General features: G+C 35.4%; 1 protein-coding gene across 13 annotated transcripts in view; it reads left to right on the forward strand.

The window, feature by feature from the left end:
* ADGRB3 (adhesion G protein-coupled receptor B3) overlaps positions 1-17,202 on the forward strand; it is a 452,569-nt gene that overhangs the window by 199,544 nt on the left and 235,823 nt on the right. For all 13 annotated transcript variants that reach the window (XM_048298456.1, XM_048298463.1, XM_048298464.1 and 10 more), the window contains 2 exons: positions 5,311-5,412; positions 6,001-6,107. In XM_048298456.1, coding sequence (XP_048154413.1) covers positions 5,311-5,412; positions 6,001-6,107 — 209 coding nt within the window. The remainder of the gene's footprint in view (positions 1-5,310; positions 5,413-6,000; positions 6,108-17,202) is intronic.

Raw genomic sequence — 17,202 nt, forward strand, 5'->3', positions numbered from 1 at the left:
TTATCAGATGTGAATTTTATGTTATCAAGCCCATATTTTTCATAGGTAGCAGGTTTATCCCTTGACAGTCATCAAAGAACAGTTTTCAAGGTATTCGCAGTACAGTAGAACAATTAATCTCATTGCATTTGAAGAGCAACAAAAAGACTAGTTAGAAAGTTGTAACACTGTACTGTAGAAGTTAACTGAATTTAACTTGCTTTTTAAATGATCTCTTTAATTTTAATAAAAATTTCATTATTTCAAGAGCAGTACAAAATAGTATTTGCATTGGATTCCTAAGCAAAATAATTTCCACAGGTAATGCAGACTTCCTCTATAAAAGCACAACGCTAATAGAAGATTAATATGAATCTTCTCAATAAACAAACAGTCAGATAAACTAGCTTGTGCTTATAAAACCATTCTTGAAATAATTTGCATTTTATGTTTAAAAGTAGAACCATACTGCTGCAGTCCAATTTTCAAAGGTTGCCACCTGCTGTTAATAAAATATTTTACAGGTGTATTTACAAGTCAAATGCACACAGAGCATTATTTGCCATTTGGTAAATTTATTTATTTATGTGATTAATTCCAGATTTAGTGTGCTTATAGAAACTATAACCTAAAGCACCTTTTAATACGCTATGCTTGTGCAGACAATTAGACATGAATTACAGATTTATTTGCCTCTCAACTGACATTTACTGAAGAGTCTCAGATGTAAATGTAGAGAGTGGATAATTTACCAAAATTTTATAAAATTACATACAGATTTACATTCTATAAACATAAGTAAAATTGGAAAGTGCTATACAGAGTTGTTTAAAGTATAAGCAAATTTCATTATTTGTATGCTTTTCTTCCATATCCCTAAAATAGCTTAGAAAACTTTTTTTTGTCTCACTGGTTTCTTGTTCTATGTAAGCCACTGAAAAATGTGAGGAGCTAAAAGGTTGATCATTTTTCTTGTATTAGCATTGCTTAGCATAAAACAAGATCCTCAGGTGTGTAGAACCATGTAATATTTTTGTAAAGGGTATGAAGCTGCACCTGCTTGTATTACCCAGAGGTCTATAGACTTATAAAAAGTTAAATTATAGCTGCTTTAAACTGTGGAAGCAAAAGGGTAATAAAGCCTTTTTCTGTTATGGTGGCTGATGTTAATAAGATGCTTTGCAAACAGAGCTGTTTACTTGATAACTGAAAATCTTGACTGGACATTCTGTAGTTTGAGTTCTGCATTATCTGAACATTATACAAAATTTTCTTCACAGTTTATCAGTGATTCTCTTCAAATGGCTGGGGCATGGATTGAATTACTTTCAGCAGCATTAACAGAGGCAGGCCCAGAACTGCTATCTAAAATTTGATTTCTCAAACAGCTTGGTTCTGGACAAATTTTGAATATCTTTCTTTGTGAGTTGTTTTTATTCACTCTATAAATTTTAAAATTGTTGTTTTTTCCTTCCATTGTGTAATGAACTGGGAATGAAAAGCAAAGATCTGAAGATATTTTGGGTTCAGTTATTGCTCCTTTGTTGCATCCCAAATGTTTAAAGTTAAATTTCACTCCTAGTATGTCAGCAGTACTCTGCACTCAAAATATTTTTTTTGTGAAGGATAACTTCAGAAAATTGGAAAGAAATCAGAGAAAATAAAAAACTTCTATATTTGGTAAGCAGTCACTCAGGAGTCATGGCAGAAAACTTACACAAGATGAATGAACACTGTGTCTGTCCCATAAGAGTAATAGAGACAGCTAGATAACAAAAGACATTGCCTCTGATAAGGAGTTACATGGCAAGATGATCAGAAACTTGTAGAAAGATGTGTAAGAGAAATAAGGCAATTTCCACCAACTGTGTCACTAAAAATGAAGAGATGTGAGAATCAGAAACAAAGTGCAGCATTATTCAGGATAGAAGACTTCTGTAAATTTATCTTTATAAAAATAGGACTAAGTTCTTATGACAGCTTTAAGAATATATCATGTTCCAATAATACAGTATTGGTTTCCAGAAATACTTAATTCCCCAATAGTTAAATCTATATTAACTCTATACATGTTTCCAATATTAATGCTTTACCTGGATTTTACTGAAGAGATTCTCAGCATATTTTCAGTAGTAGAAAGCCTAATATAGGAACCCTTTAGACCAAAATATTACTGAAAACAATGCTAGACTGTCTTGTTAGCTAACAGAAAGACAAGAGTGCACAATGCCTATCAAAGACTACCTAATGATTTCCTGCTGATGGTAAAAGTCTTTTTCACAGCAGTGTTAGATAGATAAGATAGAATGTGAGAAGGGAGAAGATTCAAGTAACTGGCAACAGCTGAATAATAAAATTAAAACTTTGGTTTTTGTTTTGTCTCTGATTACAACACTATTCTATAAGACATTCAAAAAAATTTTTTCCTATTGCCTTTGTTTATGATAATTTTGCCTGGGGCACTGAATGATCCAAGAGAGGAGCTTTAGTTCTACCATCATGTGAGCTACTGTGTGCTGTAGGCTAACTTGCCTCACCCTTCTGTTACCCTTTCCCATATTTGTTATCTGCCTGCGTAGACGGTAAATTCTGTGCGGCTGCATGTGTCTCTTGCTTTGTGTGTTGTACAGAGCTTCCACAGATCCCAAGTGGGCTGATTGCCTCTGACAGATGCACCTCCTCTCTCCAGTAATGTCAGAAGAAGACTGTGCCTCTAGATCATTGACTTTGTTGAGTGTTTGTGCTTAGGTGGGATGAATTCAGGCCTATCATTACAGGGGTGTAACGTGTTACATTTGAGTGCCTGCTCTGTGTGGGAAGATACTGCTGATTCACGTAATGAGTGAAAGAGGCCTGTCTTTTATTTGCCAAAGATAGCAAATTTTACCTCAGTATTTGCTGTTTGCTTTCAAATTCTAGTAGTTCTTTATGATTTTGTGGAGCCAACTCATATTTATCTGTGGGCGTGTTATGAGTTACTTGTGCTGTAGTTACAGAAATACTTGAACTGGTCCTGAGAAGAGCCAGCAGGATCAATGAAGCTTTTTAACTCAGATATAGTACCACTCCGGTGGGACTGTAATGCCTCCATGAGCAACACGGGTTGCAGCCTCACAGATGCTTTAATGTGGGTGGATGCCTGATGAGTAAGCTCTGCCAAATATGTTTTAGCTTGGGGAAGAACAAGTTTGTTTTTATCTGCAGCATTCCTTGATTCCTTGATTCTTGTACAAGGCATTAAAAGGCATTAAGAGTCAGCCAGAGACCAGGAAAACTTCTTTGCCTGGGCTAAGCGAAACTTCTTCCAAATTTCAGCTGCTTCCACACCTCTTTCCTGATAACTCTAGGTCTTGGGAGTGCCTTTTACTTTGAACACAACACACAAATGCACTCTTTATCTCCGGTACGAGGTTAAAGTCAGTATAATCTTGATAAACTTTAATTCAAAAGCACACTAGTATCCTTCCAAACAGATGGGAAATCTCTGATATTACCTGTGACTTGTTAATATAAAAGAGAAAATATGGTGTATTTAAGTGTGCATATAGATGCATGCATATATTTTTTTTCCAGAAAAAACCTCACATTTAGCATTCAGTATGTGGAGGGAATAAGAGTTTTAGTTCTGAGAATCAACACCTAAAACGGTGATTAGTGAACACAACACATTTGAGATGGCCGCAGCTGCATAACAAATATAGTTCTCAAAGAACTCTAAGCACTAGCAAATTTACGTAATTCATAATATTACCTCCTTATTATGTTCATTTACGATCCCCAAAACAGAACATTTCTTTTGTTTATAAGGTCATAATAGAATGGTAATTGCATTTGCTTATGTCACCAGATGGCTTATGTTTATCAAAATCTGGCTTTTCCCAGTGTAACACTGTCCTGATGCATTCACTCTGTGGGCATATCTAAAGTAGGGCTAGTACTCTGGATTATCAATATAACTGACTTTCTTTGGGTTTTGCCATTAATGGATCTCTTGCTTTTTTAGCAGCACCAACTGTCTTGATTTACGATTCAGGAATGCTGATGGTGAGGCAAATTTAGCAAGCAATTTTTCTGCCCAACTGTGATTCATATTAGTATTACTGAGCCATCTGCTAGGTATTCTTTGTCCTCTACTAAGAGAGGGTACAGCTTTGTGCAAAAGTCTACTCAGTTCCCTTGCTCACACTTCTGTCAGCAGAAGTACAGCACACGGAAGATGGACGATTTTATGGGTTAGATAATGGGATGGGCAAAATCTGTAGTCTGTTCCTGCCTCTGCTAGAGATTTTCCGTGCAACCATGGGTGAATCATTGAATTGCTTTCTGCCTTATCACACCATCTGCTAGAATGAATTTCCTTTCTCTTTTCTTTTTTCTTGCTTTGTAACCACTTTGCTGTAATACAGCAGGGTTACTTTTTTTTTTCTGGAAATACATAGAATAATAAACAATACCTGATTTTCTCTGCTGAACTTGGAGTGAATTAGATTTCAGTAACTAACATGTCAGTGATGTAAGTTGTGCGATATCTTCAGCCGGATGTTTTCTGTGTTAATCTAATTTACACAAAAATCATAAACTGGATCTACAGTAACATACAAAGAGCAAAAGGAATCTGTAGTCATGACCATGTGAAAATAAAACATGAAGCATTTGCTGAAGTTTATTTTTCCCCATGCAATTCTGTTACTACAAAATTGTGACGATATTTTTCCCTTTAAACGGTATTGCAATAACCAGTAAAAGGTTATTTTGTTTTATAGACACTCAGTCCCATGTTATTGACTATACTTTCTTAATTACCAACTTGTACTGAAACACATTTCAAAGAAACAACCTGCTTTTATAATAACCTTCAGAATATACAACTCTCATTTAGCACCTTTAGCACATTTAATGTTTCAACTGTCTTTTCAGAACTGATTCTTTCATATACAGATTCAATTTTAGAACAATCTTTACAAATTTTAGTTTAAGATTAGCATCATAGCTTATCACAGTTTAAGTGTCCTCATCTTCTGATAGTTACTTAGTGTTATTGATCAAAACAGAGCAACAAGGAAAGATTCAAACCTATTAACGTTGCAACTACAACCTAAAAAGTACTTGCTTGCTGGAGAGAATAAAGCCACAGATTATATGAAATAAATACCATCACAAAGACAGATATGCAAAATTTCAGGCTTCTCATTTTTGTACTTCAAACTTAAAATTAACCCAATCTATGTTAACATACACATCTCAGGAAAAAATAGGATGAAATTGAACACTTATTTTTCTGATATAAAATATGTTAATTTTTCTATTTAAATTCTCATTTGTAAATTACAGCACCTTATGAAATATGTCCTGAAGACTATTTGATGTCAATGGTGTGGAAAAGGACTGCAGCTGGGGACACGGCATTCAATCGATGCCCTCTCAATGCCACGGGTACAGTACTACTTTGAAATCTTAAGATGATAAAAAAGGGGAGAAATCTTTTGCATTGTGTCCTAGATAAATTATTAGTAGACTCATATAAATATGCATATATGTGAATATATCTATAAAAACTTCACATATTTACTTATGCATATGCATGCAAGTATACACATGTTCATGTGCTGTCTCTTACAGCTTACATATATGCATAGGTCTGTGGTGTGTGTATATATATCTCTATATATACATATGTATACACATACATACGAGCATGTAGTCACCCCAAGACAGAGCATTATAGCCACAGAGAAAAAGCTGACAAGAAATCCATTTGACTGGATCAATCAGGCAAAATGATGAAAATGAGGGAAAACATAAAAAATATTTTTAATGAAGAAAACACTGCTAAAAAACAATCAAGTAAACATTGAAATATGTTTCAGAATCTTGTACTATTCTCTATATACCGATGATCATTGCATGAAATTGTTTCTGTGTGTGCCTTTAAAATAGCATGGAATACAGATTAAATAAGGTTCATTCTTTCCAGTTGCTCTCACTTATATAAATATTTTCTGTCTTCTTTGTGTCTTACAGGCACCACTAGCAGACGCTGCTCTCTCAGTGTTCATGGAGTGGCCTTTTGGGAACATCCAAGCTTTGCTAGATGCATATCAAACGAGTACAGACACTTGCAGCATTCAGTAGGTGCAAAGTCAGCTTTAGTACTTGCTCTGTTTATTCATTACTAATCATTGGCGTGAAAAGGAACTTACTTATTTACTTTTAGGTTTCTGATAAGCAATGCCAGGAGGGAAATAGATCTGAGAAAGGATAATTTATATTAATGGATATTATTTTGATCTTGTGTAATGCTGGTGTTTGTGAAATAAGCCTTGTCTTACTGTAGAAAAATGAATCAGATTCCTTTCTTTCATGTCCACTGTGTGAAATTTTTATAGGGGTCAGAGGCAAGACACAGTTTATTAGAAAATGAGATGTGAATAAATGAGATTTACTGGAAGAGAAACTTGCTGAGAATTTTGCAATATCGTGAATTCTTTAATTGCAGAGTAGGAAGCCAGGAATATGTCTTTTTGCTATCAAATTTAGAACTTCGCCTTCGAATGTAACAATAGGAAATGATTATAGGGTAAAGCTATCGCAGTGTCTTGGAAAAGGTAAAGTAACTCCAGATGAAGAAATACTACATGGGTTTTTTTCAAAAAGCCTAACGAAAAGTTTCTTTGCAAACCACAGGCATTATACAATTATGCACTATCTAATTATGTTTATATAGATAGATGTAATACATTATGTGTATTGCTTTATAAATATGCTACCATGGTATATGTTAGGTATATTGATTACCCTCTATTCAGCCAGGTTAACACTATAGTGGGAATTGAGCCTTTGAAGGTTCTCATGGACAATGGGTTTTCCCTGCATGATATATTCTACTGACATTCTTATTACTCTGCATCCTTTTCCAAAGGCCAATGCTCCATTTATCATTCAGCAGAGGCACACTAATACAGCTCTGTGCTTCATAACTTCCCAACCTCTCAACCAAGTGCAACACTTCTGTACTACATTTAAAATTCTTTGGTGGCTTGGAAAGCAGTAGCCTGGCTGCCATGCCTCAAATCTGGATTGCTGCTTAGAAGAGATTTTGATTAAGTCCTTTGAGCTGCATTTCTGTTTCGTTAGATCCAATTTATTTGAGGCGTGGGATTTAGTTTCAGAGAAGGCCAAAGCAAGAATTATTTTCAAAATAGGACAGAATAGATTGTCAAAGGAATTGTCCCCACGACACAGAAACTTTTCTGTTTTACACAGCTGCCTGCATGTTCATCTCTCCCTTTAGTGTTCAAGCTCAAAAAACACATTAAGTTGGCTGCAATAGTTTTGCATTTAATAATTTTGGTATTTTATTCTTTTTCAACAATTTCATATGTTTTGTCTATGCTAGTTTGCAATTCAGACTATGCAAAATGCTGTTTCATGCGATTTGGTGGTTTGAATTACCTAGCTTTGGTAGGCACTGGTAATTTTTCACGAGCCACAAGTCTGACTTGTTGAACAAAAGAAGATGTTTCTAACCTAGAGAAGATTTATCTTTTTTTCCTACATTTACTTTTTGGAAATATTAATTACGAGTAAATGACACTGTGAAATATACTTTCTGCCAAAGAACATTTAAAAATAAGTAAATCTTTTTTTAAATTGCTCAAGCACCTTAACACATATTATTGCTGCACAAAATTTAAGTCTTGTTCATGTGCATACAAATTACAGAAGAAAAGTGGACTTTTGCATTTGGGAGCTGTTCACAAAGAAAATTGCTCTTGTCTTACATCTTTCTGCTTCTCAAAGTGAACAACTCAGCATATTTAAAGAATCAGAAAAAATAGAGGTAAAGACCTATAAGGTCATCGCCCTGCAAATGTAGGCTTGTCCCCCCACGATACATATGTCAGTTCCATAAATCCCTGAAAATGGGGCTTTATAAGGAACCTGCTGACAGACGGTGTTGCTATAATAAATATGTGTGCTTATGAAAGCATTTATGAGATGTCTCAGTGTTCTTAACTTACCAATAAAGTTATTTTACCAACTCAGACCAGGAATAGAGGTGGGTATCACTCAGTTCTGTGAATATTCCCATAAAATCTGAGTCTGAGCTGAATCCCTTTCATTTATTATCTGAAATATATAAAAGAAAATTGGATGCATAGTCTCCAAAAAAATTATGTTCCTGAAGTTGATCTAAAGCAGTTGATATACATAAATACAATATTTAATATATTAAAGCATAGAATACAGACAAATCCCTGTATTTTTGCCCTCCAAAGAAGCCACATATGATCTAGAACCAGAAATCACATAGTAGAATTCACATGATGCTGTGCCTGAGAAAATATTATCTAAAGAAAAGTGTTCAATATGATGGGAGCCAGAGAAGACTTCCTTGGCCATAGACCCTGCTAACCTGGCTGCACTGGTGCTGAACCGGAAGCTTGTAGTTATACTAGTAAATAAACTTTAGCTTAAAAGCCGTCCTTGTAGTCATCTGCACTGTTAGCTGTGTATCTGTTTGCTTGCTCCCTGACATCATTTCAGACCATACCAGTGAGCAGTCTCCCAAACCATGCCTACCATCCTTTAGAGGATAGCATAGCAGAGAGGCCACTATCAGCAGGCAATAAAAGCATGATTTTCTGGGACAGAGGAGGGATAGAGAGTTAAACATGAGGAAACCACAATTCTTTGCTATATATAATGTAGAATTTTACCACATAACCACAGGTGATTGACCCCTGAAGACTGTTTCCTTACTCTGTATAACTACTGTAGATTCACTGCCTCATGCACAAAGCTTCTTGTATTTTTACAGTTTTCTCTATTACTCACCTGGAAGTGACATGGGACAAGTTTCAACCCTTAATAAGCAGTATTAAAGTAGCAGAAACACAGCTAGTGCTGTGTGTTCTTCAGTTTGACTCAAGACTTGTATTGAGACGAACATGGTAGCTCTGTAACTCATGCTAGAATGGTGCCATATTTTAATCTCAAAATCCATTTGAAAGTCTGTTTGTAAAGACGGAGAGTCGTTAAAGCTAAAAATACACCCATAATGCTAAAGATAATATACTTTGCTCATAAACGCCAGCACCATGAACAGCATCTCTTTTTCCAATCACTTACAGAATGTGCAAAGCAGACTTACTGCCTCTACTGCATGCCCTAGCACCTCAGATGTAGGTTATGGCACCTCAGAAGAAAACAGGGTTTTCTATTGGTTGTGTTGTCTGGACTCATGGATCACTTTTTGATACATATGTCAATATTATACTTCATATTCTATTGCAACAGTTTCAGAGTAAGGCATAGTCTTAAATTAATATATCTCAATATATTCTTGAGATCCATCTGTACTCCTCTCCATTTTTTGTTGATGGAGAAATGAGACCGCTTAGGCAGGAAATTTATCTCAAGTCTTCTGAATTAGTGCCTAGCCACTCTTCCTTCTTAATGTTCCTACATCTCCATAGGAAAACTCATAAAATCCCTGGCATGTTAAAAATGTGATAACCACAGGGCCTCTGAAGTGTACACTGTTCAAGTACACACTTGAACATGATGAAATAGTAGAGGGGGATGGTTTGACTTGTGGAAATCAACACTCAATTTATGTCTTTTAAGGGCACCATGTCCTATACTATAGGAGTTTGAGGAAAAGCAGTTAAGAGAAGGATGCATGTCAGCTATGCTACAAATATACAGCCTGTATTTCTGTTAGTTTTTTTTACCCTGTGCACTATGGAATACAGGTTCCTTTTAAAACTAGGGATGATAATTAGATCTCTTGGGAAATTATTTGCTTAGCTTTAATAGTAATATTTAAAGAACCTAATTAGGATTATTCTTCCTATAGCATGATAAGTGGAAAATTCAAAGTGACAAATAAGTATACTTTGCCTCCTGAAATCATAACCTAAAGGATCAAGCATTAACTTGATGAGCAGAAAAAGAAACATCACAGATCATATACCAGATTTTGTTCTGCTTTTCTTGCATTGTCCTAGTGTGTTTGCAGTATCTGCAGCTTTGCATAAAGAAAATGTTCGTAGTCAAGCACAATGTTTTGAGTCTGTTACCAGACATTGTAGCTGAGAAGACTATTTTGCCCAATGATGTGCAATCTGTTAAATGTGTTCTTGAGAAAGAGGAGATTACAACAAGAAATCTTTTCAAGTGTCTTTTTTATTATGAATGGAAATGAAGTCATAAGGTTTAATAAAATCTAGTGGCAGAGGATATCCTTTCTTCAGTTCCTCCTGGAAAGTTCTTAGTCACATACTGATCACCAGAGTTTTGTTAATAGTGAGGAATTTCCTTCCTTTCTGTAATTCCATATTAAATTCCCAGAATTTGGAGGATTTTTCCATTCTGTAGGATAGACGTATTTTGGGTTTTCAGACCATTTTACAAATCAACTTCTGCTACGGCAGAAGTTACTGACCTTGCTGAAGCCTGTTCTCTCTTTCTACCCTTGGCATATACTTTCCTTTTCTGAAAACTGAACTACTTCAGTCTAACTAACATGTTTTAATCTCTTTAAAGTGTATCTGTTGCTAGCCTAATGGACTGTTATATGTAAAAAGGCAGATTAGATGATGATCTAATGACCCCAACTTAGTCTATATAATATTATGAAGTATGCTACTCATTGTTTGTTATCTTCTTTTGATCTGGAAGCAGAAAATGGTCCACCTAATTGTTTTACATAGAGTTGTCTATTTTACCTAGTAGTTGGCTAACTTGGACTAGTGTCTTCTGAGGTGTGTCTTAGTTTTCTTTTTACTTTATTTGGATAAACAGGGTAAAATCTTTAGATATGGGTAACTGCAGGACCAATAATAGAATCAGTGATTAGGAGGCCACAGGACTATTTCAGATGTTATCCAAGAAAGAAGATGACTGAAATGCCTCAGTAAGAGTAAACATTTTGCTTTCATACACCCTTGAAACCTATGGAATTTGGTATGGTACAAGCAATAAGACTAAGAAGCAAGACACCAGAATAAGGAGTATCCTACATTATCCTGCTTCCAAGAGGCATAGATAAAGAATTCTTCATCTATTCTTAATCCATTCTATGGATAATAGCCACCTAAATTAGAAAAAAACCCTGCAAAACAAGCAAAACAAAACAAAAAATGCAAACTGAAACAAGAAACCACTTACCTTCTCCCCAACTGTCCAAAATCTAAAAACCAGGAAACAAAAGACTTGAATGGAAGCTAATGAAAAAAATTTAAATGAGATTAAAATAATTAGGTATGGAAGAACAATGAGATTTCCCATCTTATGAGCTTTTTAGAAATTGAGTACCGAAGCTTTTAAGACCATTTTAAATTAAAACCATTAATACATAACACCTTACCATAGAACATTAGAAACTGATTTTGTGAAGAGGGAGGAAACACTTGAATACATAGGTTATTTCTATTTTCTACTCTGTTATGTATTCATATTAAGCAATAGGATTTACTGAATTACAAAAAAAAAAAAAAAAGAAGATAATTTTGTAAGGGATCTGCTTAAAAAGTATTAATATTATTGCCTTGCCATGCACTGAAATAGCCCTTTTGCCTAAAGTGAGTTTTCCTCTTTCGGACACTCTAGTTAGGAAGAGATTTGAGCTACACTCATAAATAATGACGAAGACTAAAGCCTGTTACCAAGAAACTTTGTTCCTGAAGGACACCTCCAATAGTATCAGAAAATCTCTACTAATACAGACCATTTTATAAACCTGTGTAGCACAGTTTTCTAGCCTGGATGATGAAATTCTATATTTAGTTGCTGTGATAAAAATAAGGTACTAATTTCATAGAATCACAGAATGGTTTGGGTTGAAAAGGATCTTAAAAAACATCTACCTCCATTCCCCCTGCCATGGGCAGAGCACATTTCAGAAGATCAGGTCCCTCAAAGCCCCATCCAACCTGACCTTGAACACCTTCAGGGATAGGGCATCCACAACTTCTCCAGGCAACTTGTTCCACTTCTGTACCACATTAACAGTAAAGAATTTCTCCATAATATCTAATCTAAATCTACCCTCTTTCAGTTTGGAACCATTCCCCCTTGCCCTGTCACTACATGTTCTTGTAAAAAGGTACTAGAAGGCTATTATAAGATCTTCCTGGAGCCTTCTCTCCAGCTGAACAATCCCAGCTGTCTCAGCCATTTCTTGTAGGAGTGGTGCTCCAGCTTTCTGATCATCTCCATAGCCCTTCTCTGGACTCACTCCAACAGGTCTATGTCTTCCTTATGTTTCAGGTCACAGAACATAGTGCCAATTTTAGTGATATAACACCTAATATAACGTGAACTCATGCAAAATGGTCTGCTTTTTATCAGAAAGTTGGAAAACTTAAATATCTCTTAACTCCTGAGAGTTAGGAAGGAAAAATCTACATATGAATTATCACATTGATGTCAAAATATTAGCACTTACAAAGGAGCATGGAAACTTATGCAGGTGAATCTTTACATACCAAACTAATAATAATATAGCCATAAAAATGCATTTTTGCTGCTTCTTCTCATACTATAATTTTGTTTCAACTTTTTCCACAGCAGTGTTATTCACAATTTTGCAAGTGCTTGGCTAAAATATAATTTGATAAAAAGAGCTCTGAGGTGAATAATGATTTTCTCAGCTGCAGCTCATTAGAGATGATTTTGTTTTTCCAAATTATATTACAAGGGCAGCGTATCAGCCTGTCCATGTACTCCTCACTGAAATGACTGCTGTACTCTAGGGAATGAAAGGCTTCCTCCTAAAAAATTTACTGCTCCTTTTTTTTCGCTAGTTTAGCGCTTCATTTCTTTTTATATAGCTGCAGAGCAAAGCAACTGGGCTTACTTTTATAGATTTGAATGCAGAGGCCTCAAAACCAACATTTTTTTCCTCCTCAGTCTATACTTACATTGATATATGCCAGCTCATTCTCTTGACCTTCACAGCTTTTGGTAGGCAGCAGTGTCAGTAAAGGATCTGCTTTCCTTTCCTTGCTTGCCTTGTAAGGCCAGAATCTGCACCTCTGTTTTGTCACTTCCGTTATCTTGTCTGGAGCATGACAAACCTTCTTCTCATCAGAGAGCAACTGATCAAAAGATTGTGACAGGCAACAGTTTTCTCTTGCCTCACTAACATTTGCCCATTCTACACAGGCAAAAATTAAAACTTCAGGGAAAAAAAGCTAATGACTGGTATCACTGTTGTCTTGATGGTGAGGGCACTCTACAACTACTTGAAAGGAGGTCTCTTCTGCCAGGTACCAAGTGACAGGATAAGAAGAAATGATCTCAAGTTGCACCAGGGGAGCTTTAGACTAGATATTAGAAAAAGTTCTTCCTGGAAAAGATTGTCAAGCCCCAAACCCTGGAGGTATTTAAAAGACGTATAGGAGTGGCACTTGGGGACATGGTTTTGGCAGTGCTGAGATAACAGTTAGACTCAATGATATTAAAGGTCCTTTCCAACCTAAATAATTCTAAATAGTAAATAATTCTATGATTCTGTGATCTTGCCAACATAGACATGCACATCAATCTTAGAGATGCTATACAGTAGGAGAAAACATTTGCCTGCTTTTCTATGCAAGCACATCACAACTTAATTCAACCTGGAGAGTTCCTTTCCTTCCTTTCTGCTTTTGAATATCTGTTTTTTAATAGCCAACCAATCCTACTTGTTAAATTCAAAGAAAAGACCCCACTATCATTTCAGGGTCCATAATACTTTTTCCATGTCTGGAACACACACATTTACCAAAGATTAATATGTGTGTTAAATGAAATGTGCTGCTGCATTTGCTGCTGCTTCTCTGTGTCTGCTGCAGTAGTGAGCAGCTGAGTGTTCCCTGATCACATTTATATTCCCAACAAACCAGCCAACCAACCCTGCAGCCACAGGTGAACTTCACTAGGGTATGGCCAGAGGTAAAGGAATAGAAAGCCATTTAAGAACTCAACAAAGAAAGATTTCATCTAATTTTCCCTTAAAGTCTACCAGAACTGCTGGAACCTTCACTTCAACTGAATGTGGCACTAGCTGCAGAATGACTGCAAGAGTTTGGCTTGAAAGCAGGAGACAAAGAAGTGGTCACAGCATCTTATACTTAAAATCGTTCCCTTGCTTTTTTTGTCCAGTACTTCATTTGCTGCATTCCCCCACCATGGTTTATTAATCATATGAGGGTCAAAGGACTTTTTCTGGCTTATTACTTTATGCAGCACACCCATGCAGAAATGAAATAATGCTAGTTTCCTTGCAAAAAAATTTTGGTTTGTCCTGCAAACAGTAGTAAGTGTCATGGAAATGACTGTATAGAAACAAAATCATATAAGTATAGAAATTGGTTAAAATCAAATAAGCATTTAAAGTGAAGCATTTATCAGAGCTTTTTGGTTCAGGGACATATACTTACAAGGATAACCATGTAGCATAAAAAATGAAAGACAACTCATTTGTAGTACGTCCCTTTGTGACCTGTAGCCTCAGCCATTCAGTCAGTATGGAGAACCAGGAGACTTTACCTCAAGCAATGTTATGTCTGTCATAGAATGAAAACAACCCTCTCAGAGTCGTCATTCTCTTTTTCCTCTCAACTCTTGCTCTTGTCAGGTTGCATTATACATAGATAACACAAATCTTGAAGACATGCCCTCTGGTTAAAAACAGAAACAACAATAACAACAACAAGATCTCTCACACAACATGCCAATGTGAGCAGGATTTAATCACAGATAATTAGAGCATTTAAAAGCAGCACTTAATAAAATAATAAAAAATCCTGGTCAACAAACACAAAAATAAGTATAAAAAAAAAAAAGAAGTGATCTGTTCAATGATTATTCATTCCTCATCCCTAGACTCATTTGTTATTCTACTGGGGGCAGTCTTATCTATTCAAAATATCCATTAAAATGTTTTGTTGGATCCATGCACAAATCAAAATACTGAAACAGTATAGTTACTTTCTCTCTGTTACCTATTTAATGGCTATAGCTCAAGGATTAGAATTGACAATACTGATGATGATGATGATGATGGTGAGGATGATGATGATGATGAAGATGATGATGGTGTTAATTGAAAAGTAATTATGTAATGGGCTAAAGTGGTAAAAAAATCTCTTGAACAACATAGTAGGAGTCTTCTTGTAAAAGAGGGCAGAGAAAAAAGGTACAGAAAGAGTGAAGCATTCCTCTGAGCTGTTCACATTCTTCTAAAAACAGTTTTGACCTCCACACATACTAGATTGTTTTTTTCAAAGATTCTTCTGTAAAACTGATCACATATAGAAGAGCACATGCAATTTCTCTGACATCTGTGCAGATATTCAGTTTGCTTGAGATTAATGTCTAAAACAGCACAGGATTCTGTGTAATTAATCTTTCTTCTTTTCTCTAAAACTAAATCACTATTTTGAGGAACATTTTGCTTAAAAATATTTGGAAGTATATGACAGTGGAACAACTGTTTCTGTATAATGAAGTGATCCTACTTTTTTTTCATCTATATACATTTCAAATAAGTCTCTTAAAGCATTGGGTTGTAGTCATTTCAGCTGAGTGCACAGAGGCACAGATTGAAGCACAGTTTCAGAAAAAACTTGGTTCGGAAGATTGCACACCATGATTGGATAAATGCAGGAAGGCAAAAGTTCAATTTCAGAACACTCCTTAAACTTTGACTTTTCTGGTTGGGGTAAAGTATAGGAGGCTTTAGTTTGGGTTTCACAACATTTGCAGGGATGTGTTAAAGATATATAGAACTGAAAGGAAATTCATTAGGTCATCCAGCCAAAACATGTGTCCTATCCAGCTACACTTGTGTTATTCCAGCATTTTATTTTTCTTGGCTGTTACTAAGGCCTCCAATATGGAAGTCTGCATAGTCTGTTCAGGTAAACTGTGGTACATCCCTTTACAGTTGTAAAATTTTCCTTTATTTATATCCTTAATCTTCCTCGACACAATGTGCACAAATTACTTTTTCCCTTTTCTGCTGTACACAAAGGGAAAATATGATTGCCTTCTTTGCACAAAATTTTTATTTGTGTGTTATCATGATTGAAATTGAGATTACTAACTAATTTCACTGATGACAAAGTGGAAAATTACTTTGTATTGCTTTAGCCATATCCTTCATAATATACTGAATATATAGAAAACATCTCTTGCATGACATTAGGTTACAAATGTTTGAATGCATACCTGAATATGCATAGCCATATCTTTAGACCTTACTCCATTTCATTTAAAAAATGGATGAAATTATATTGTTGAATACTGAAACAGCCTGAAAATAGACAAATAAATTGTAAATAAGTTATTATATTGAGGGAAAATAAATGAAAGTTCTGTGCCAAAACAGTTAAAGGTCTGTCTATTGATTATGAGAACAAAAACAGCCTGTGATGAGGATTTTGTCAAATATGACATCTCTTTCTCACAATGACATCACATTACAAGTGTGATGTGAATATTCTTACAATTTCTGCAACTTAAGAGCACTATATTTTACAAAATATTAGTCTTGATTTCTGAAGTTGAGAAGCAAAGTGGTTTGCAGATTATGAGTAATTTCAGGATATATTTTTATTTCAAATTGTCCTTCCTCACTTCTGTGTAAGGCTTCCTAATTTGGGTTCTTATAGTTCCCCCACCACAAAATGTATTAATGACACCATTAGTAATACCTAGCCATGAATCCAGTGTCATGTTAAAAAATAATGAAAAATGGTTGATGGTTGAATTAATAATTCTTTTCAGTCTTTTATAGGTTTCTTGAGGGTTCATTGTTTTCTGTCCTTTTAAACCACATCTAGCTGTTAAGTTTGCAGTAATTACTATGCAGTAATAAATTTGTACTCCAATGCCAGAGGCCTAGGAGATCTGACTTCGTAAAGAGGCATTTTTATTATATCATACTTTCTGATAAATCGGGGGACAAAAGCAGTTGGACCCTGAGTCAAAGTCCAGTTAAACATTTCAGTAATTTTTGAAGTATGCAGCCATATAGAGCAGGCAGCTAGAGGCTGAGCTGACAACTGAGGTATCAGTTTAACAGCTGCTTCATTTCACTATCTCTCGGCTCATAAACTTTATTTTTAATGAGCCTGCCTGTAAGACCACTAAAACATGACCTTCACACAGAGAAGTACAAGGACCTAGAGTGGTGACCAAAATAGCTTTCTTGGGCAGTGCATAATA

The sequence above is a fragment of the Corvus hawaiiensis genome, chromosome 3, assembly GCF_020740725.1.
Source record: "Corvus hawaiiensis isolate bCorHaw1 chromosome 3, bCorHaw1.pri.cur, whole genome shotgun sequence".
Taxonomy (NCBI): domain Eukaryota; kingdom Metazoa; phylum Chordata; class Aves; order Passeriformes; family Corvidae; genus Corvus; species Corvus hawaiiensis.